This window comes from Periplaneta americana, chromosome 8 (assembly GCF_040183065.1).
Source record: "Periplaneta americana isolate PAMFEO1 chromosome 8, P.americana_PAMFEO1_priV1, whole genome shotgun sequence".
Taxonomy (NCBI): Eukaryota; Metazoa; Arthropoda; class Insecta; order Blattodea; family Blattidae; genus Periplaneta; species Periplaneta americana.
In genome coordinates, this window is record NC_091124.1 from 158,115,434 (window position 1) to 158,138,765 (window position 23,332).

At 35.9% G+C, this 23,332-nt stretch overlaps 1 protein-coding gene across 8 annotated transcripts in view; it reads left to right on the forward strand.

The window, feature by feature from the left end:
- The window catches only part of Ogg1 (8-oxoguanine DNA glycosylase), a 61,347-nt gene that overhangs the window by 17,764 nt on the left and 20,251 nt on the right, over positions 1–23,332 (forward strand). The window contains exons 4-6 of one of the 8 annotated variants that reach the window (XR_011333650.1): positions 7,893–8,070; positions 12,511–12,582; positions 16,116–16,183. The exons of 4 other annotated variants lie outside the window; for them this stretch is intronic. Coding sequence is in view for 2 of the 4 variants with exons in the window: in XM_069833905.1 (XP_069690006.1) it covers positions 12,511–12,582; positions 16,116–16,283 (240 nt within the window). In the remaining 2 variants the exon portion in view is untranslated. 3 more of the 8 variants (XR_011333649.1, XM_069833905.1, XM_069833906.1) reach the window with 3 other exon arrangements.

Consider the following 23,332-nt stretch of genomic DNA (forward strand, 5'->3'; position numbering starts at 1 on the left):
ATCGAACCTGCAACCTCGAGCATAGAAGGCCAGTGCTATACCAACTGTGCTACCGAGGGCAACTTGTTGATGGATGTGCAGCTATAAGCTAAGGACCACAATGCGACAATGCTGTTGTTGGATGATGAAACAATGCGTGCTGCTATGAGAGCGAATCAGTGCTAGACTCAAAATCTGGAACAACATTTGTGTGCATGATAAAATGGGAGGATATAATATTGAACAGTAGGTATTTATGTATGATAATTATGTCTTAACAAATTCAGATGATATCGGAAAAGATTCCCAGGTATTTGTGTTTCATCTCTTTCAGTGATTCATAACCTTGTGAATAAATTTCGGTAGACTGGAAGTGTTACCAGTAAAAGGCACCACAGATTGCACACTGTCCTCACTGGGGAAGTTTTGAGTGACATTGGACATCGCTTGGAAAATTCCTCTACAAAACAACTTTGTCATCTTTCACAGCAAACAGGCGTGTTTTATAGATCTGTGCAAAGAACTACCAAGCTATTGAAGTTGGAACCTTACAAAATAACAGTGGTGCAAGAACTACGACCTGATCAGAATTAGGAGTAGATTTTGTGAATGAATTTTAAATAGTGTACAGAACAGAGAAATCGATCCTAATCTCCTGTTTCTGGATGAGGCATGATCTCATCTGTATGGATATATAAATACTCAATACAATAGATATTGGAGGTCTGAAAAATCTAAGATTCTTCGTGAAGAGCCCCTCTATGATGTGAACTTGGAATATGGTGCACAGTAAGGGGTGAGAGAATAATAGATACTGTCAATTTTGATAGATATGTGATAAACATTTTTTTGTCCCTTTTATAGTGAACTAACAGGGAGGGAGAGCAGTTTTAGATTTTTCCAACAAAATTCAGCACATACAGCCAGATAATTCCATGGATGTACTTCAAGGGTAGGATTATAAGTAAAAGTATGCGGCCCCCTCGATCCCCGTACCTAATCTGTATGATTATTGCCTCTGAGGAACTTTAAAAGATACATGCATGCATGCATAATACAAACATGCATGCATAGTGTTCTGCCAAATGACAGGTCTTTCACTGCAAACCCAGCATTCTCCAATCTTTCCTATTTTCTGCCTTCCTCTTAGTCTCTTCATATGATCCATGTATCTTAATGCCGTCAATCATCTGATATTTCCTTCTGCCCCTAACTCTTCTCCTGTTCACCATTCCTTCTAGTGCATCCTTTAGTAGGCAGTTTCTTCTCAACCAGTCACCCAGCCGATTACTTTTTCTCTTCCTGATCAGTTTCAGCATCATTCTTTCTTTACCCACAATTTTCAATGCATCTTCATTTGTCCATTTCACATGCTCCTTCTCCATATCCACATTTCAAATGCTTCTAGTCACTTCTCTTCACTTCGTCGTAATATCCATGTTTCTGCTCCAGACAGTACCACACTCCACACAAAGCACTTCACTAGTCTCTTCTTTAGTTCTCTTTCCAGAGGTCTGCAGAAGCTGGTCCTTTTAAAAGATATAAAGTGTATGAAAGTAACCCTTATATCCTGGAAGAACTGAAAGATAGAATCCAGGAAAATGTTCACTTCATTTCTCGAAGAAAACTACAGTGAATGATGTGGAACTTCTTAGACAGGCATAAGAAGTGTTTGGAATAAGATAGTTATAGGATCTACTGTTTTAATTTGGCTGATTAAAGTACATTTTAAGAGCTTATATTTAATAGTATGTTGTGCACTCAGTCACCAATGCCTACTGCACTGTTTCAGTAATTGGCTTGTATCCTTGTGTCTGCCAATAACCAAAGTTGCCACATTGCAGTGCTTGCAGATTTAATTCACCCAATGTAATGATATAACAAAACCAACAAATATTAGGCGCAAAAAAAAAAAAACTATGTAAAGAGTCTGGTGTTCTAATCTAACAAAATATTTTATAAGGCATTTGGATCTCAATTGTCAAAATAGTATAGTCAACATAACATAACATGTACCTTACATATTGTCGAGATCTAAACATTTTATTCTAAAACTCGTGTATCACCTTATCTAGATTTGTACTTGATAAAGACGTTAAATTAGAACATATTTCATTTGCTATGTTTTATAACTGTATCATACTGATATAATTATAAATTTTCCCCTTATTAAGCAGTTTTATTTAGTTATTGCTTTTGCTGAGTTTTTAAATTTATTATTAGTAAGTTAATCTGTAACCAACCAGCCAACTGCTGGTCTCATGTCCACTTGCCTCAGCAAAGGTGAACAATCATCCAACCATATCAACCCTCCTCCCCTCCCTTTCCCCCAGCCATTATAGCTGGTTTTTTGAAACCAGATTTTGCTACTGTCGTAGCTCCCCCTCCCCCCAAATTCATCACTATGCTGGGTTGGTACTGGTTCCATACAATGAACGAAATTTCATGAGAATATTCCTTGCCCATGAGGACTTGAACCAGTGTGCATTCTGTAATGTGAGTCCTAGTCTCTTATAATTTCACTCATATCTCATCAATTTTATCCTTATTCGTAGTTGCTGCTCAAATTGCAACTATTTACACAACATTTTTTTTTTTGCATTAAAAACTCACATGAAAACTGTACACGTGAAATTCAGAATGGATTGGGGTTTAAAAATAAATGTTTACCTGGAAATTAACTATGTGAAACAATCATAGACTATTTTCAACACAGCATAGAATTTCACACTGTGAGTAAAAACTAGAGACACCTGATTTTTGGCAAATTATTTTTTCACGAATTCTGCTAATAAATGGAAGAGTTAAAGTTTTTGTACATATGAATGAGACTCGTCCTGTAACACATTTTACAATCGCGATTTGTTGTGAATTTTGCTCGTTTTTTCTATTTTTTTTTTTGCGAATTTGGCAATTTTTTGCGATAAACGCGATTTATTTTATTTTCGACAATGAAACATTCAAAATAAATGGGAAAATGGGTTCGTGTTTCATGTATCATGTGGAAAGTATGGCTGCTCAGCTGTAAAAATTTTAAATCTATGTGTCGCACATGTGCAATGCTTAGGTTCGTTACACACTAACACAGTAAGTATTAATGTGAATAAGATATTTACCACATTTTTAGCAAGATATGCAACGAAGACTAAGGAATAATGTCATCTTCATTAACACTACAGAGTATAGGCATGTCACCTGTTCTAGCTTCACAATATTTCAGCCCAGTGTTTTCTAGGATGTCCAACATTTCGGCATCCTTTTCTTTGTAATTTTTTACTATTAGTTGATATCTTTTATTACTCATTCTGTTCATATGATCAGCCCATGTTGTCTATATTCTATTACCTTATTGTATAGAGGTTCTACATTTATATTGCTTCTTATTTGTTCATTTTTAATTTTATCCATTTACCTCATTTCTGCCTTCTGAATCATATTTATTTGTTTTTGTGTTAGGACCCAGGTTTCACAACCAAAAGCATTGTAGGTATCACCATTACTCTGTAGAGACCACTATCTGGTAATAAGTGAAGATCTTAATGTCAGAGTTGGCAACGTCCTAATACCAAATTTAGTAAGAAATAATGGAGAATATACCGTTAATGACAGTGGACAGGAATTGAGACAGTTTGCATCTTATAACGAGCTCAAAATAACAAATACTTTCTTTTGTAAAAAAGAAATAGGCCTATATGAATATACATGGGGTGGTCACAATTCCGGATCAATAATATATTATTTAATTGTAAACAATAATCTCAGGTCTCTCGTGGAAGATGTTTCAGATCATAGGGGAAGAGACATATATTCCAATCATTTTCTTGTAATAAGTAAAACAAATATCATATCTAAATGAAAGGAATAATGTATTTTGACAATTCAGCAGCCAAGTGACCTGTCATAATGTGCAAATGAACAAAGGCCTAATGTTTTTTTATATCCACGTGACACTTTTCTCCATCTACTGTGTAGTTGGCCTTATTAATACTGGGAAAGTGTGTAGGGGAATGAGTGTTTTATTACAGATTTTCTAAAAGTCAATTCAGACTATTTCTTTGCGATTTACATATTAAAATACCGAATTTTTACACGACTTACGTATTTAAATAACGATTTTTTTCACGAATTACAGTAGCTTTTCCAACTTCGATGTATTTTATTTACCATTTTACGGTGTCCCTAGTAATAACTATAATTATTTTATATCTACATCAGTAGTATAGAAATGAAGCTGACGTCACAGGCTTCCAGGCTCCCATGGGCGTGGCCAAAGGAGGGATGAGGGGAAGGGGGCGGGGACTGGCCTGCGAGTTGTTGAAACAAGAGAGGGGATCTCAGTTGTGATTGGTGCATGATAGGGACGGGTCTCAAATGTGATTGGTTGGAAGGGGATTTGCGAATGAACGAATGGAGATGGAGGATGAAGGAATGTTGAATTGGAGCGGGGCTTGCAAAATTCAACTGCTAGTGAGGAGAGGGGCTTTGGCTTCCGCTAGTAATCAGCCTTGAAACAATTGTGTGAAAGTGAACGAGGTCCATTGTTAGTAATCCGCCTGAAATCGTGGCGTAATGGGTTGGCCTCGGCATGTGACACATGACAAGGTAAACAACACCTCGACACGTGTTGTGTGCGACCTTGTCCATTGTATTGTGAGAACGTTTCCCCGACCAGTTGAAGAGAAAGTTCTATTACAAAATATGTATGAGTTTTTTGTCCCTCATCATTGGTATAAAAGCAGACATAATTCGGATATGATGAATATTGTATACAGTTGTATCAGTATGGATTCATTATCTGCATTATCACGAGTTAGTGTTGGGGAATATACAAAAATATGTAAGATTGGAGAGTTAACTCCCAACAAGGAGTATTTTTTTTATTGGGTTATTTTATGACGCTGTATCAACATCTAGGTTATTTAGCGTCTGAATGAAATGAAGGTGAAATGCTGGTGAAATGAGTCCGGGGTCCAGCACCGAAAGTTACCCAGCATTTGCTCGTATTGGGTTGAGGGAAAACCCCGGAAAAAACCTCAACCAGGTAACTTGCCCCGATTGGGATTCGAACCTGTGCCACCTGGTTTCGCAGCCAGACGCGCTGACCATACAAGGAGTATGTTTTGAAAAAGTTAAGGAAATTAAATACAGTAAATGGTCCAGCGATAGTTGCAGATTTACAGGACTTACCTGTTTTTTGTGCCGAAACAATTTACCGAGTTATCAGAATCAGTACTGAACGATGTAACTGCAGAATCGAAGATTGTGTTGGTATACCGAGGGTTGGTGCCGATTGGTGGAGGGAGTAAGACAATGCATAAAGTGGATTTCAAGAGGATGATTGAATAGCAGAGAGGTGAGTAGAAATGAATACGATTACTCATATATGTTAGTATCACCAAGTATGTTGCATTATTAGTAGTGTGTTAGAAATATGTACTATTTTAAGTTAGGTAATAAGTTGTAGATGTTGATTTGATATGATGCTAGGTAATAAGATATGGGTGATGGTTTGACATAACGCTACATGTCCCGGAAATACGAATCTAATTACTTATAACACATACTATGCTTGTCTGCAAGTGGCTAGCCCTGACATGGATAGACACATGTGGAAATTTGTTAGGTAACGGGATGTAGGAGAAAGTCAGACAAGACACGAGCCCCTGCATCTGCATGCGAGAGAGACGAGAATGATGAAAGGCTGACGTGTAAAAAGCGAAAGTGTTTGGACGTGCTAGCCCTGTCATGTGGAAATACGTACTAATGTAGTTTAGGTAATATGTTGCTTAAGGGGTTAGACAGGATGCGAGCCCCTTCGCTCCCGGAAGTATAGGTTGAATTATTTTAGGATAAAAAAAAAACTATGCTTGTCTGTGTGAGAGATGGGGACTGAGGTTGTTTAACCTTGAACGAGCCCCGACACGTGGAGGAAAATCATATAAATGAGACATTGTAGATTTCATAGGAATATAGTGCAAGACAGGGGCGGTTTTTCGGGTGAAGCTCGTGAAGTGGCGCTTCACCTGTTTACTAAGCACAACTTCACTTATTTACAAGTATTTTAATATTCTATTTTATTTCACTTCATTTTTGTCTTTTACGTTCTGCTTTGTGATATGTTCTGCACTTAGGTATTCTGCATTATGGAACACTAGTCCCATTGTCACTACTGGTTGGCGCAGAGTGGGGAAGGGTGACAATTGCAGCTATATCCCTCTTTCAGAGGTAGAGCTTCTCAATTTGCAGATTTGTTTACGGGTAACCATGGCAACGAACCTTTGTAAGATTTCTATAGAGCCTGTTTGCGAGGGTACTTGAATCGCTGACAAAACATTTCTCTTGTAGCTGCAAACATTCTTATAGCCTCCTGGCTTGGCTCTTTTGAAAGGAAAATAATGGCACGTGAATACAATGAGATAAAATTCCTTGTCTTTCACAGTGTTCACATTTCTTTGTACCTGTTAATTTCAGTTTGTGAGACGTGTGAATAGAGTGACTGTGTTATGTCTTGTTGCTAAAACGATATATTAGAAGATTAAGTTAACTAAGCAGTTATTTATTTTAGTGATAGTTTTATAATTGTTTTTCAAAGTGATGACTCAAATATTTTTATTAACAACGAGGAATGTATCCTATAAACAATAGGCCTATAGTGTGTAGCGTGTTACAGACACCATTTTCGCGTTGGACTGAAGGTGATGAAAGAGATTTATTGTTACCGGGAAACCACCAGCGTGGCTCAGTTGGTTGAGGCGCTTGCCTACTGGTCTGAAGTTGCGCTCGGGCGCAGGTTCTATCCCCGCTTGGGCTGATTACCTGGTTGGGTGTTTTTCGAGGTTTTCCCCAACTGTAAGGTGAATGTCAGGTAATCTGTGGCGAATCCTCGGCCTCATCTCGCTATCATCAATCTCATCGACGCTAAATAACCTCGTAGTTGATACAGTGTCGTTAAATAACCGACTAAAATAAAAAGAATTGTCAGCAGGGAAACCAACACTTGTTACTAATATATCGGCAAAAAAGCTGAAAAGGAAAGGTGCGAGATCTTACACCAAACATTTTAAAAGTGCGTGGTACAGTGAACATCAGTGGCTGTGCGGTAGTTCTTATTTGGAAAAATTGTTTTGTTGGCCCTGTTTGTTAGTTGGAATAAAAAAATCGGCATGGAACTCGGATGGATTTTATGAAAACAGATGAAGTGTCTGTCAGTTTTTTTTATTTATTTTTTTTTTTATTTATTTTTTTTTTTTGAAAAAGCTAAAGAAAGCGGTGAATTTTCAGGGCGGAAATATGTTAAGCTGTCAGAAGGTGAACTTTTTCAGAAGTACACACAATTATTTTTGAAATACATGACGTCATTTTTATGCAAGTTAACACTGGATATCAAGACATTGAAGAGCTTCAGTTTTGCGCTTTTGCCAATACTTCAAAATTTCTTCAGTATTCGAATATTTTTCCTTCTAATGCTCTTACCACTCTACAAAAGACTTTCCCAAATTTGTTAAAAGTAAATCGTTTGAACTTCTTTATGCAGAGCATGAGTACCAGAACATTTCCCCTGATACAAGCACTAAAACGTGTAAGAGAAAACAAAGACATATTGAAGAAACCTGTAGGCTCTTTTCCCTTATTGTAACATTACTGTCAACAGAGCGTTTCAGTGGAGTGAAGTTTTACTGCACTCAACCACATAAAGACAAATCTTCGCAATTCAATGGCACAAGGGAGATTAACATCATTGGTGTGCATCTCCATTCACAAGGACTTGCTACATGATCTGATTGAGAAGCAGCCATTTCATGACGACATCATTGACAAATTCTCCATTCGTAGAGACAGACGAATCAATTTAAACTACAAAAATAGGTAAGTCATACATCATGTCCCTCAATAAAAGAGCTTCAACTTTTCAGGTTGCGAGCCGGCACTGGTACAAGAATGGAATTCAAAGTACATTGCTGACTGTACCTCATTCAAAAGTGTAACGGTGTATATCACACAATAAATTGTGTGAATCCTGGCATCATGGAACCATCATTGCAAGTTTATGATTGTTCTGATATATATATATTGAGCGAGTTGGAGATGAATGTAAGTATATTGCATATTTTAATCATCGAAGTCTCATATTTATTGTTTCATTAACATACTTGTATCTGCTTACCATACACAGAACCAACATAAGTTCATTGAATAGTGTAATTAATACTTATTTTTGTTTCATTATCTGATGTAGGCCTACTTATATGTTTTTGTGTTGTGATTATCACGGTAGCGTTATTAATAACGTGATGCATAAATCTAACGCATGATTTTTATCAAAGTGCACATCATTAATTACATTAATCAGTGCATCACATTTATGTTTTTTTAATCATTTAACTAGATTGTGGGCTTATTTTCATTTAATTGTTGTAATTACATAAGAATTACTCTGACAAATGATGTAAATCCATGCATCGCATTCATGTTTTTTTAATCATTTAACTAGATTGTGGGCTTATTTTCATTTAATTGTTGTAATTACATGATGTTCCTGCGCTCATAATTTATCCATACTATTCGTTTCCCATGTTTCTTAAAATAATATTTATGTACCTAATTTTATTTTAGGGTGATTCCATATCAAATCAACAAGGCACTCAACCCGACCGACTCAGATTTCTTTCAAAATTTGAGGGTTTGTTTGACCTGCCGTGCTAACTAAAACTGCCGAGTTTCATATGTCCTGTGCTTTTCGTTTTCTGTCAGTGGCGTTTCAAACATGAAGAAAAATCACATTTTTGTAAGCACGCCGCTTCAATTAAAATTATATATCTCAACGTCTCCAGATAAATTTACAAAAATTGGGTGATACATTCTTAATATGTGATAGTTTTTATTACTTATATTGTTTTCTGCATGTATTCAATTACACTAAAAAAAACATGGTGAAACAATTTTCATATATTCATATTTAAAAATGCGGGGGTTCTATTTTAATGAAAAAAGTATATAGTACGCCTCAATTAGTGATATAATGAACTGATAAGTTTCAACTTGGAATCTTCATAGGTTATAAAGATAAAAATTATTATGTCACAGCAAGCGTAAGCTAACCGTATAAGTCGCGATAATTATGTCCCACACATTCGTTGTATTTAATTATATTTAATCATATTCTTGAATGTCGCTATGTAATTTAACATGTAGTACATAATTCGAATTTTTTAAATTATTACCTGAAATAAATTATTGTCACATGGATTTTGTTAAACCTGAAGTTCTGTAAGAAATGCTTACCTTTCATTGCTGAGATGAAATAGCCTGATCATCTTTCCAGACAGGATGCTGCGTTGTTTCAACTGCATTTTAAAACTGCTTAGCAAGTATAATACCCATCCTAACCAGCAGGACTGTATGAAACTTGTGTTCCAGACATTGCGGTGGATTTTGCAAATCGAAGAGCAAGCATTTTTTCCTCTTCAGTATAGCCTTTTTTAGTCACATAAACGGTATTAATGTTCGGGAGATTATGCCTTGTGCAGTCGTACAATTCCCTAGGTGTAGTTGTTTGTTTATCGGATGGTCTCTGCAAACTAGCACAAGCCGCTAACCTTTTAAGTGTCCCACCTACAACGTCGCATGCTCTTTTGCCTTGCGATATGCAAAAATAATGCAATTCTGTTGGAAATCCAAAATCTTCTTCATGTAATGTGAGATTCAGGAAATTTTTTTCTATTTTCATACTGAGCAGAGAATCCATCGGAGAAATACATAATTTTTGTGGTGAATTACAGATGTTTGTTTTAATGACTCCATTAGATATTTATGAAACAGATGTACAGCTGTAGTGTCATATTTCGGGCAGTGTGAAATTATTACCAGATTTTTAATAGAGACTGTATCGGATGACGATTCGTTACGATATATTACGAAAGTATGAATGGTTGTCTGCACATTAGTCTTGTGATATGACTGAATTTCATCTTGGATTACGAAATAATAGTTTTCAGTGAAGTCGCATAACACAACAAGCAGGTATGGCTGTAGAAATGATTTCATTCACGTAGAAACTTACTTTGTTCAGATGATATAAATGAGTGAGTCAGTAAATCACCAAGTTTCTCCAAGAGACAGTCGAAAAATTTATCTGTGGGTTTCATTATAGTCTCAAGCGTTGATCGGTCAGTCATCATCCACTGCTTGTAGGTCACTGATTCACTGCAGTTTTATACGAAAGATTTCTCTAAACCCTTTCTTATTTTGAATGGTTCAGGACATTCTGTACATTTCCTGAACAAGCAATTTATATGAGGAGGATTGCACACCATAGTAGCCAAGAAATGTTAAGTTGGAAAGTATAAAGAAATATTTTCTTGAAATCCACGTAGACCTGAAACTTTAATAAATTGCTTCCGGCATAAGTTTTACATTCTGATAGGACACAGACACAGACGGTATAGTCCACTAACTCCAGCTAGAATACAATTTCTTGGTCAGGGTTAGAATTTTTAAACACTGCATATAATTAATTTCTGCTCATGTGATTTACTCCCTGATTCTTTAATCACAACAAATATTTCTTACCAGGTATCATTCTGCTTATCTCGTCAGAACAACAGAATTCTTTAACTTTACCGGCAACAGCCGTGAGCAAGGGTTTTCCAGGTTTCGGATTTGGTGAACACAAAATTCCCTTTCCCTTTGCCAGGACTTTGGCTTTCCGAATTATGTATTCGAAAGCTGAAAGAAACTCTTTTTTATATTATTTACGCTGCAGCTTTTAGGTAGTAGTGTTAAAATGGTGATTTTCTCACTTTTACCTGAATTTTGAAAATTTTCCTGCAACTGAGACAAAATTTCAGAATAAGGAAGGTCCTGGTTCCTCGGCATCTTTATATCGAAGCCTTTGTGTTTTACAATATTTTCAAATTTCTGTCTCTTATATTCTCTTGTTGTAGCCTTTCTTGTTTAATAAGGAACACACCTTGGTCAAAAAGACTTGTATTTAATGAACTTACATTTGCTGTAGAGTCGACGTATTCTTCATTACTAGAGTCATTATGAGGATTCTGCGTAATAGCATCATATATTTTTATTTCTTTGCGACACATAGCGCACACCTTTTGTTCCTGTTTTAAATCAGGAAATACATTAAGCATCCACGATATAACACTTCTTAAATTTTTCCTCTAATTACAGTGCCCTGATTTCTCGAAGGGATTGCAGCAAAAATAGGCCTATAACTTAAAACGCGACTCCATTACATCGGACAAAACTACCATATACTACTAAAACTAACGACACTGCACTTGAAACAGATTACACGTTTTGTATAAATTGAAGACTGTATAAAGTGCCAGTCATGATGGCCTGACAGATCGATGACGCAGCTTATCAGACAAGTAGGAACTCGTATGCATGCAGTGTTGGTGTAAGAAGGGGTTAAGTGCTACAAACCAATACATTGATATATTTTTTTACTGATATTCCTGAAACGTTTCCAAAATGAAACTTACACCAAGGGGAGAATACTCTTACCTCTATAACATACATTTTTCACGAAATAATTTATGTCCCGCATTTGTAGATATTCATTGTTAAAATGTGTTTCACGTGACTATTCAATAAAGAATTCATTACTTTGATGCAAACCTATTTTTATTGAAATGTATGATCCCTTAGCTTTAAAATAAGCCCAAGTTTAAGATTCTACCTCAATTAGAAGAGAAGTTATGAATTATTTTTGTTGACATAGTATGCGACATTTTTACAGTTTTTCTTGTATTGACAGAATTGCTGTAGGGATATCGTGCATTATTGAGGGCTAAAATTTTACATAATTACTTAACTTAAGGTTCTTTACCATCCTACCAAATTTAATGAAAATCTGAGGTGGTCGGGTTGAAAAGTTCACTTTTTTGTGTTGATTTGACATGGAATGCCCCTTTAATTTATCTTATTTACATAAACAATGATGCAGAACCGAGAGAGTTTGAGACTCGCATTGAGGAGGTCGCGAAATTCCATGGCCGACCATAAAGACAACTGCCAGATTGGAAATTTACATGTCATGATTCATCACCACCTCAGTTACCAATACAATAAACATTAATCAAAATCTATAATTAGTTACATGAACACAAGCCATCTATGCAAAAGTATGAGACAGGTTGGCTTTCATGACAACAGTTCCAGAGATTCAAAGAATGCTGTTTAACATGTCTGTTTCGTGTGCTCATTTAATAACTGGGGGCGTAGCTCAAATGGTAGAGCGTTCGCTTAGCAAGTGTGAGGTTCCGGGATCGATACCCGGTGCCCCCCAAAGTTTTTATTTTATCGATAGAATTACTCTGACAAACGATGTAAATCCATGTATCACATGCATGTTTTTTTAATCCTCTAACTAGATTGTAGGCCATTTTCATTTAATCCACGATCGCTTGCACTCCATTTAACTAGATAGTATTTTCATTTAATAGTTATGCGTTAATCAACGATTGCTCACGCTTCAACAAATATTACTTTGTGTATTAATTATTTTCACAGATGCCAGCTGGGGTAGAGGCGCCTCTCCATAACAATATACCAGCTCGGGTGGAGGTGCCTCCCGACAATAGTGTAAGGTCATTGAATATTTTAATCAACTACCAGTCTCGTGATGCATAAATCTAACACATGATTCTTAGCTTAGTGTAGTTTATTCAATCTTTACAAGTGTTACTTCCTTCTTCTGACAACAATAGACGCAAGCGATAACTTTAACATTCGTTTTAATCATTTACCTTGATTATATATGTTCTATAACACTCCTATCTGATTTTTGTTAATCAACGATTGCTCACACTGTAACGAATTTTACTTTGTGTTATTAATTACGTTCACAGATGTCAACTAATTTATTTTACGTAATGACAGCATGTATTGTGGGTCCCTATCACCACGGCATGGCGCGTCCTCAGGTTGCAGATAGAGGAGACGGCCTCCAGATATGGAGGGTAGCTGCGAATATATTGAATAAGCAGTCATGGACAGCCGATAAGTGGTGGTCCTCCAGCTTGGGGGTTGGGCGAAGGGCTAACAACCCATCACCGTAAAAAACAGCTTGTTACGAAACCTAACAGCAAGCCTCGGAATGGTACTGATTCTTCAGCATGACCACAGCAAAGGAAAAAGGTTATAAGATTTGGTACATGGAACATAACTAGTCTTTATAGAACAGGAGAGGTAACATTAGTAGCAAAAGAACTCACTAGATATAGAATAGACTTAGTGGGAGTACAAGAGGTTAGGTTAGATGGGAATGGCATATCACAAATAGGCGATTACTTATTGTATTATGGGAAAGGAAATGATAATCACCAATTAGGAACAGGATTCTTTGTACATAAAAGAATAAAATCAGCAGTAAGAAAGGTCGAATTTATCAGTGACAGGTTATCGTATTTAGTACTTAAGGGTAGATGGTGCGATATCTTAGTTATAAATGCTCACACCTCTACAAAAGAGAAAGACGACCATATAAAGGATAGCTTCTATGAGGAATTGGAACACACTTTTGATCAGTTACCTTGATATCACATGAAAGTTTTATTGAGGGATTTCAATGCTAAAGTAAGACGGGAGGATATTTTTAAACCAACAATTGGAAAAGAGAGCCTACACGTAAGTAGTAATGACAATGGAGTTAGGTTAGTCAACTTTGCCACATCAAAAAATTTAATTGTCAAGAGTACAACATTCCCCCATAAGGATATACATAAATATACGTGGACTTCTCCAGACGGAATGACACATAACCAGATAGATCACATCTTGATAGATGAAACAAGGCACACTAGTATAGTAGATATTCGAACTTTCAGGGGGGCAGACTGTAATTCTGATCATTATTTGGTAATTGGAGAATTAAGAGAAAGACTATCAGTAGCCAAGCGAGTAGAGCAACAAGCTAATATTAGTAGATTCAATATTCTGAAATTAAAGGACGAGGAAACTAAGCAACGTTATCAGGTTGAAATTTCAAATAGGTTTGCTACTTTAGCAACTGCTGACGAAGCTGAGGAAGAGTTAGATGTTAATAGCGTGTGGGACAGTATCCAAGATAATATCAAAATTGCAGCTGAGCAGAGCATAGGTTATCATGAAACTAAGAAAAAGAAACCATGGTTTGATGAAGATTGTTCCATTGTAGTAGATAGAAGGAAACAGGCAAAATTGAAATTCTTGCATAATCCAATCGTGGATAATAGAGATAATTATTTCAATGAAAGACGGGAAGCAAGTCGTACACTTGGGAATAAAAAGAGAGATTACTTGAAGGAAAAACTGAATGAGATAGAAACAAATAGTAAGAATAAAAACATTCGAGATTTATATAAGGGTATAAAGGAATTTAAAAACGGATATCAGGCAAGAGTAAATGTGATCAAGGATGAGAATGGTGACTTGCTTGCAGACTCTCATTCAATCCTGAACAAATGGAAAAACTATTTTGGGCAACTACTAAATATACATAGGCCAAATAGAAATGATCGGCACGAAATTCAAATACAAACTGCTGAGCCATTTATACCCGAACCCACACTTTCTGAAATCGAAATTGCGATAGAAAATCTGAAAAACTACAAGTCTCCAGGTATTGATCAAATTCCAGTAGAATTAATACAAGAGGGTGGAAGGGCATTATCTAGCGAAATTTATAAACTTGTACTTGCAATTTGGGAAAAGGAAATTGTACCAGAACAATGGAAGGAGTCCATAATTGTAACTTATTTTTAAGAAGGGGGACAAGACTAACTGTAGTAGCTTTCGAGGAATATCATTTCTGTTGACGTCGTACAAAATTTTGTCGAATATCCTTTTGAGAAGATTAACTCCATATGTAGATGAAATTATTGGGGATCATCAGTGTGGTTTTAGGCGTAATAGATCGACTATTGATCAGATTTTTTGTATTCGACAGATATTGGAGAAAAAATGTGAGTATAAGGGTACAGTACATCAGTTATTCATAGATTTCAAAAAGGCGTATGACTCGGTTAAGAGAGAAGTTTTATATAATATTATTATTGAATTTGGTATTCCCAAGAAACTAGTTCGATTAATTAAAATGTGTCTTAGTGAAACTTACAGCAGAGTCCGTATAGGCCAGTTTCTATCTGATGCTTTTCCAATTCATTGTGGGCTAAAGCAGGGAGATGTACTATCACCTTTACTTTTTAACTTCGCTCTAGAATATGCCATTAGGAAAGTTCAGGATAACGCAGAGGGTTTGGAATTGAACGGGTTACATCAGCTTCTTGTCTGTGCAGATGACGTGAATATGTTAGGAGAAAATCCACAAACGATTAGGGGATATGCGGAAATTCTAGTTGAGCAAATAAAGCAATTGGGTTGGAAGTAAATCCCGAAAAGACAAAGTATATGATTATGTCTCGTGACCAGAATATAGTACGAAATGGAACTATAAAAATTGGAGATTTATCTTTCGAAGAGGTGGAAAAATTCAAATATCTTGGAGCAACAGTGACAAACATAAATGACACTCGGGAGGAAATTAAACGCAGAATAAATATGGGAAATGCGTGTTATTATTCGGTTGAGAAGCTTTTGTCATCTAGTCTTCTGTCAAAAAATCTGAAAGTTAGAATTTATAAAACAGTTATATTACCGGTTGTTCTGTATGGTTGTGAAACTTGGACTCTTACTTTGAGAGAGGAACAGAGATTAAGGGTGTTTGAGAATAAGGTTCTTAGGAAAATATTTGGGGCTAAGAGGGATGAAGTTACAGGAGAATGGAGAAAGTTACACAACACAGAGCTGCATGCATTGTATTAATCACCTGACATAATTAGGACCATAAAATCCAGACGTTTGAGATGGGCAGGACATGTAGCACGTATGGGCGAATCCAGAAATGCATATAGAGTGTTAGTTGGGAGGCCGGAGGGCAAAAGACCTTTGGGGAGGCCAAGACGTAGATGGGAAGATAATATTAAAATGGATTTGAGGGAGGTAGGATATGATGATAGAGTCTGGATTAATCTTGCTCAGGATAGGGACCAATGGCGGGCTTATGTGTGGGCAGCAATGAACCTCCGGGTTCCTTAAAAGGCAGTAAGTAAGTAAGTAATGACTTGCTGTTTTCACAGATGCTCCATTGTCTGACACGCAACCTGTTCCCCACGCACATGGAAATGGAGGTAAGGAGGGAGCCACAACAAATGACGATGGAGGTGGAGGATCAAGAGGAGGAGAAGGAGGAGGAGGGGAGGGAACAGGTGTGCTCCTGCGTTGCATGTAGAAAAGTTAACATGTAATAAAAAAAAAACCAATGAATATAATGAGTTATTATTTCGAAAGTGAAACCACATTCCTTGTCACTGAGCAAGAGTCCTGTCCTTATTTCCATCTTGGGGGACTTAGGATCGAGGTAAAAGAAAACAGTAATAAAAGCAAATAATGGGTATATATTGATTACAATGCAACAAATACAGTTCTAGAAAACAGTAGCAAAATGAATTGTTCCAAGAATTGTTTCTTTTCCAAACCCTTTGTGTAAACACATTCACAATCATACGTGATATCTCTTAAAAGCACTGTAATTAACATAACCACTATTCCACAATAGTCCATGATGATATGTTGTCAACCAATTCGACGAGTTTGATGGTATCACGTGAGGAGGTGGTTTGAACAGCCACACATTCCTGGCGAGATGGTGAGTTCCTTTACAATAACGTTATTCGTCCCAGCTTCGTGGAAACCTTGTACATCAATTATCATAATGGACATCCTGAAACAAAATAAGAGCAGTGTAGAATGATAGCTAATGTTGTTGTTGTTGTTTTCTAATGCCAGGCGTTTGACAATAAAGTCATTTGACCTCTTGCACTCCAATATTTTTCAAAGATATTATCATGGCCAGCCACTGAAGCACTGATTTTGAGGTATGATAGCTAATGTAAATTGTATAATATTACAGAGAAAAGTAACACATACTTACATTTACACCACTGTTTGCACCAGGTTTGTGAGGGATGTATAGTTTACGAGGCAATCGTGTAGAATAAGATAAAATGCAACAGTATTTGCTGCTATATTAGCATTTGCCAATATGTTGACACGTATATTTACTGCTCCTAGTTTTACTTCATCATGTTGTTTAGAGCAATCAATGACGAAAAATGGCGCTTTTTCGATGAAATCTTTTCTCGATAGCAGTGAATTGTTTGGTTTGTTATAATATGAATTTTGAAACTTGCTGTATAATTCATATAATAGAGCCACTTTGCCATTCTCAATATCCAGATTTAGATTATTGTATGGGTAGAATTCATAATCTCAATATCCAGATTCAGATTATTGTATGGGTAGAATTCATCATTCAAATATACTCTCACGTCAGTAATATTACAATGATCAAAGACACTGTTATCCTTGTCAATCCTGTTTCTGTTTGTTTGAAATCCAATTATAACGTATCTTGGTTTATGCAGTTTGTTTGTAGTTGTGACATTCCACATAATCTGTTTAGTTGCAAGTAGTGATGGATATTCAAACAACTGCCATGAGCAAAATGGAATGCTAAACGGTGTATCACTTCTCAGTATCTCTAGAAGTCGAAGTCTTTCAGAATCAGAGACTGTAATTAGAGGCATGTTCCATTGAATTCTTGTTAACGTGACCTTGCAATTCTCACCCATTCGAGCATTAATAGAGTCTTTTTCTCGTACAAGTATGAGTTCCAATTGTGCATTTATTATGATATCTTTAAAATCTTCAGCAAACCCGAAAAGAGTTTTCAGAGGGACACAAACATTGAATTTAGTATTGGTGGCACTATCAACATCCTTAGTGGGATGGATCCAACCGCTGTTTCCAAGCATGTTAGATTCAAATGTATTCACGGAAATCAAACTCTTAATCGTTCACGTAATACCTGCATTTTTAACGCTGTCAATAAGCTGTCCATTAAGTTCCAATCGTATACTTTCGAACAAAAATGCCATTGCATTGTTAACCAATTTTGCACTAGTTGGTGTGCCCTCAGGTTTTGTAATGCTACCTTCAATAACAATACAACTCTCACAAGGGAGCATGTATAAATTTTCACTTTTAATACGAATATTGATTGAGTAATTTTCATTGTTGGCTGAAGGATTCTGTGGGAGAAAGGAATGCGTTTCTTTTTTCACTATTCTCTCCTCAAATATTGGCGATTTAGTAACATATAAGGGATCCATCGTCGCTTTACTTGATATCCATATTTTGTGAGTAAGTGTATTGACCGAGATGTCAATCTCTTGGTTTCAGAAGTTGAACTAACGTGTTCAGTTGATGTGTTATCCTGATATAGCAGTTTTGAGGGAATTGTAATCCCATCTTTTTCGAAGATGTAATTCTAGAGTAATAGTTTCACCCCTAAAATCAATCAATCTTCCGTCTTGATCCAGTATTCTAATAGTAATATTATCAATATATATATAGTATTTATTTTGAAATATCGAATGTCGAATGGCTTTCAGACAAGTGAAAACCTGGGTCAACATTTACAATTAAAGAATGAATTGCATGTGTTGATTGACTGTTTAAAAATGAGCTCCCAGTTAAATTACATTCTATTCTTATAAGAGTGACAGGAAATATGTTAGGTGGGTAATCGGATATGTGTTTATGGAGAGCTTCAAGTTTTTTCGATTTAAATCCCAGTATTTTACCTATTGAATCGGGAGCAGTGAAATCAATCTCATGTTGACAATAAATTTGTGTGTGTAATGTGTTATTATTTGCTACTAATTCAAAGGCGATCGGTCGTGTGTGATTGTCTTTGATCATCATTGCATGAGATATATATTTATTGATATCATTGATTTCATAGGTAATTTAATTGTTTTACTTTCCTTTGTTGACTTTGTAATGTATATAAATTTGTTATTCCCATCGTTAACATTGGGTATGGTGTTATATGTTGACAAATTCACGAGACCAATTTCATACTCTGAATCTTCATCCAGTGTGATTGGTGGATGATAGTTACAAGATATCTCTGATGTGTTACCTGTCACTGTGAAAGACATTGTGACAGCATACAAATTTTTATGTTTGCATTTATAGCAAAATTTGAAAAGCTATCCACATAATTCCGTATTAAACTTTTGATAATGGTTAGTATTATATTTAATTGTTACACCTCGTAAGTAATTAGTTATCTCTACAGGTGGGGGGAGGTCTCCAAACGAATCAAAGTAGAATGCTTCATTGTTATTAATTTTATTAAGCGCGACCCGATGCATTCTGGGTTCCTCATTAGAATCTAAAGTAATTACTAGTTTTTCTTTATACCATGGTTTCCTTGGCAAAGCATTTCTCATAAATACACCGCGAAAATTTTGTATCTCAAGAAATCGTGCATAATTAAGGTTATCAGCATCACATGACTTTTTTTTCAACCACATTCCCTTACCGCTCTTGTATTGTCTCACATACAAACCCTTTCCTGCCTATGCTTTCTTTGGTGAAATAACTGTTGCAAGTGTTCGTAAACCAGCCAATATTAAAGGGAGAGGTAGCCCACCACCAGATTTTTTCCCCATCGCAATAGCCTCCATAGTTTTATTATGCCTAATAGATTCTGAAAGTTGCTTTTTATCACTTTTGGCAGAATTTACAGCTTTCGCTATTTGTGCAGCACCACTGGAGAGAGCTCCTAATGCACTGAGACCTGCGAATATTGGGAGCAGAGGGAGAATTCCACCTCTTTTCGGTCCCTTTATGACTCGAGGTTTCTTCTTCTTCTTCTTCTTCTTCTTATGCGTATTTGTTTTTTCTTTTCATTGCTGCTTTCAACTTGGAGAGTGTCATGTCTCGCTTTCCAGCACCAAAGAAATGTTTAGCACCCATTACTTTGGAGACAAAAAAAGCAGCAGCCCTCTCACTCGGTTTGGCGTCAGATGCAGTTATACGTGCTCGGGCTTTGTCTTGTAACACTTTATCAGCTGCGTGTCTTGATGAAAGATCACTGCTTTGTGCATATGCAATATCGTGTTCTCGACACGCCTTGTCCAAACCATTGATCCGCAAATGACCTTGAAAAATTCTCTTATGCAGTTTAGTGCCAGGTCCGCCTGGTAGATGCAATTCCAGTGGTAGCTTGTTGATAATTGTATTTAAAATACCGCGTCCTCCTACAGTGCGTTCCTCACCGTAACAAGCATACTATAAAATAATTTTTAAAAAGTCGTTCCTTATATAAATATAATGTGTTATTCTACATTGTTATGATATTTGTAAAATCACTTTATACACAATCCAACAAAACACTTTGAACATTGTGTTCGAACAATGCTGTTTCACCCTTTTTGCATACATATCTTTCTCCCTCTAAATGGGATATATTGAACCCAATGATTCATGCAATCATATTGGGATTCTCTGCTATCGTATGTAATCAGGGAACACATTAGTCACACATCCAGTTTCTTAGCGTTCATAATTGCAACTGATACGAAAATCATATTTCTGTAACATATATAAAAAATGGTATTGTTGCTTTTATGCAGCGATATGTCGAAAATGGTATTCCTGTTGCTTTAATGCAACGATGTCGAAAATGGCATTCCAGTTGCATTTATGCAACACTATGTCGAAAATGGTATTCCTGTTGCATTTAAGCAACACAATGTCGAAAATTGTATTCCTATTACATTTATGCAACGATATGTCGAAAATAGTATCCTGTTGCATATATGTCGAAAATAGTATTCATGTTAAAGTATTTAACAGTTGTAATTACACCTGTATCTATCACTGCAATGTTTGACAACAATCAAAAAACATGAAAGTTGTGAAGCAATCACAAATGTTACCAATTGAAGTTATAGGAGAAAGTGAAAACGATACAAATAACATATGACACAGTGCATTATTTCCCAATCATGTGCGATGTATCATATGTGGTCCAAGCAATGCTGGGAAAGTAAACTTGTTGTTAAGTTGGATTCTTCATAGCTCTGGATTAAAATTCGAAAATATCTACATCTATTCAAAATCCCTATTCCAGCCAAAATACGAATATTTAGCAAAAGTATTAGAAAAAGTACCAGAAATTGGACTTTTTAGATATAATGCCAGCGAGGATATTGTACCATTTGAAGACATAAAAGCAAACTCTGTGTTTGTCTTTGACGACATAATGACTGATTCACAGACAATATCGAAATTGTTTAGTATGGGGAGACATAAAAACCTGGATTTATTTTATCTTGGACAGACTTATGCAAAGATTCCCAAGCACCTCATTCGAGACAATTGCAATTTAATTGTTCTTTTCAAACAGGATAGTATGAACCTGAAGCATATATTTGACAATTTTGTCAATCCAGACATGACTTTTGATCGATTTAAAGAAATGTGTTCCGAGTGTTGGAATAGTGGCGATCGATGTTTAATCATGAATTTAGAAAGCGAATTACACAAGGGGAGATATCACAAAGGAATAGATTTCTGTATAATATGGAAATGATTACTCTTCTCTTTACTTAGTATTGAGACTTTGAGAAAGTATGAATATTGACAAATTTGGATGGAGTGTCTACAGAAGAAGAGAAAAAATAATTCTTTGAGAAGATTTCCCACGCGATAGTGATAAAAACTATCTTACTGGCAACTTAAAACTAAAAGGTGTCAAAGAACTGGATGAGCCAGAGGACGCTGCAAATAAACTATACGTGGATAGAGCTATTAAGGAAATTCAACGATATGCCATCGAAAATGATGATAAAATTAAATCGTCTTTGGAAACGTACACGACAACATTTGTTGACACGACTAGTAGCAATTTTGAAACGCGAATTAAAAACTATATTAATGAAACGAATGAACAGACGAAACATGTGCATGAATGTATGCAGCACCAGGAAGCACATTGGGATGCAAAATTACAGAACTATGATTAAGATCGTGCATTATTTGCCATTGCTGAAAAAGTGACTCAAGCAAATGAGTTGAAGAAAAATGTATGAAATGACAAACAAGTTCAAAGGTGTTACATTTTTTCATATTGCTTCAACTCCAAAGCATGATAATACTACAAATGTATATAAATTATCCAGTGGATTAAATTACTTTGAAATTCCGATGAATGGTGTAGTAACTATTACTACAACAGCTGATGTAATTGTGAAATTAAATGATAAACTATTCAAAAATGGAACGTCTGTTTCTAAACGTGATAAGTTATCGTTTCATATGTCTAGTCGCAAGCAGCAGTTAATTGCAACTATAGAACTTGTGTATAAAATAGTAAATGTAGCATGAATATTCATCATTGCATTGCAAGATGTCAGCTGCTACAGCATCTCGAGACAAACTGAAAAGAAATATCATAAAACATTCTCAAGCTGTAAAACGCAAGTTCATAGCCTTGAAGCAGGGACAATTGAGCTCTCAACATGTACATGGTGAAGCGTTTCAGCCAATTACCACACCTCTACATATGTTAATAAATGAAATGCAGAATACAAAGAAATATGCAGACGATGGAGGAAAGAAGATGGATTACATCAAAAGGATGTGAAAGAAGAGGAGGAGGAGGAAGATGATGATGAGAAACATAACCCCATTGTTAGCATGCATATACACAATTTCTCAAAACGAACAAAACATAAAGCAAGCTAAGTTCTTTTTACTGCCATAGGTGCACAACTACATAGATAAACTACATAGTACCACATGATGATTGATGGAACAATGGTGGAATGCTGGTAGGGTAAATGTAAAAGTCTACCAAGCTCAGAATTCCACTTCCATCTACCAGAATTCAAACCCAGATTACACTGGTCAACAGTCGTTTTGCACCAGACATGAAACTAACAAATTCTTACTAATTTTGGATCTCCTGAATTAAAAAATAACAAGTAAAATATTCCATCAGTTCAGATTTTCGAGATGCACAATATAATTCATTTTCTATGCATTTTATTTAAAAAATCACCGTATTTCGTGTGTAACTATTTTGTTTTACAAATGAAGAGTCCATTGCAAGAATGATGGATGTCATATGAAATACATTTTTCAGGAGAGGCAATTGAAAGTTTGAAATTCTTAGTGCTCAAAGCTTAATTGTGATTTTCCGATCGTTACTAGACAATAACTATCAGTGTTAATGCCATATAACTCTCTATGTACATTCTATATGTCTTAAGCTATGCATTGACAGTCTTGGTTCATTTTCCACAAGAAAGTGACATCCATCATTCTTGCAGTGGACTCTTCAAATATGACTACCTACTATATGAAAATAATATTGTTATAAGTAGGCCACAATGTTAGATGCACTTGTAGAAACAGAAATTATTTTATTCTCCTT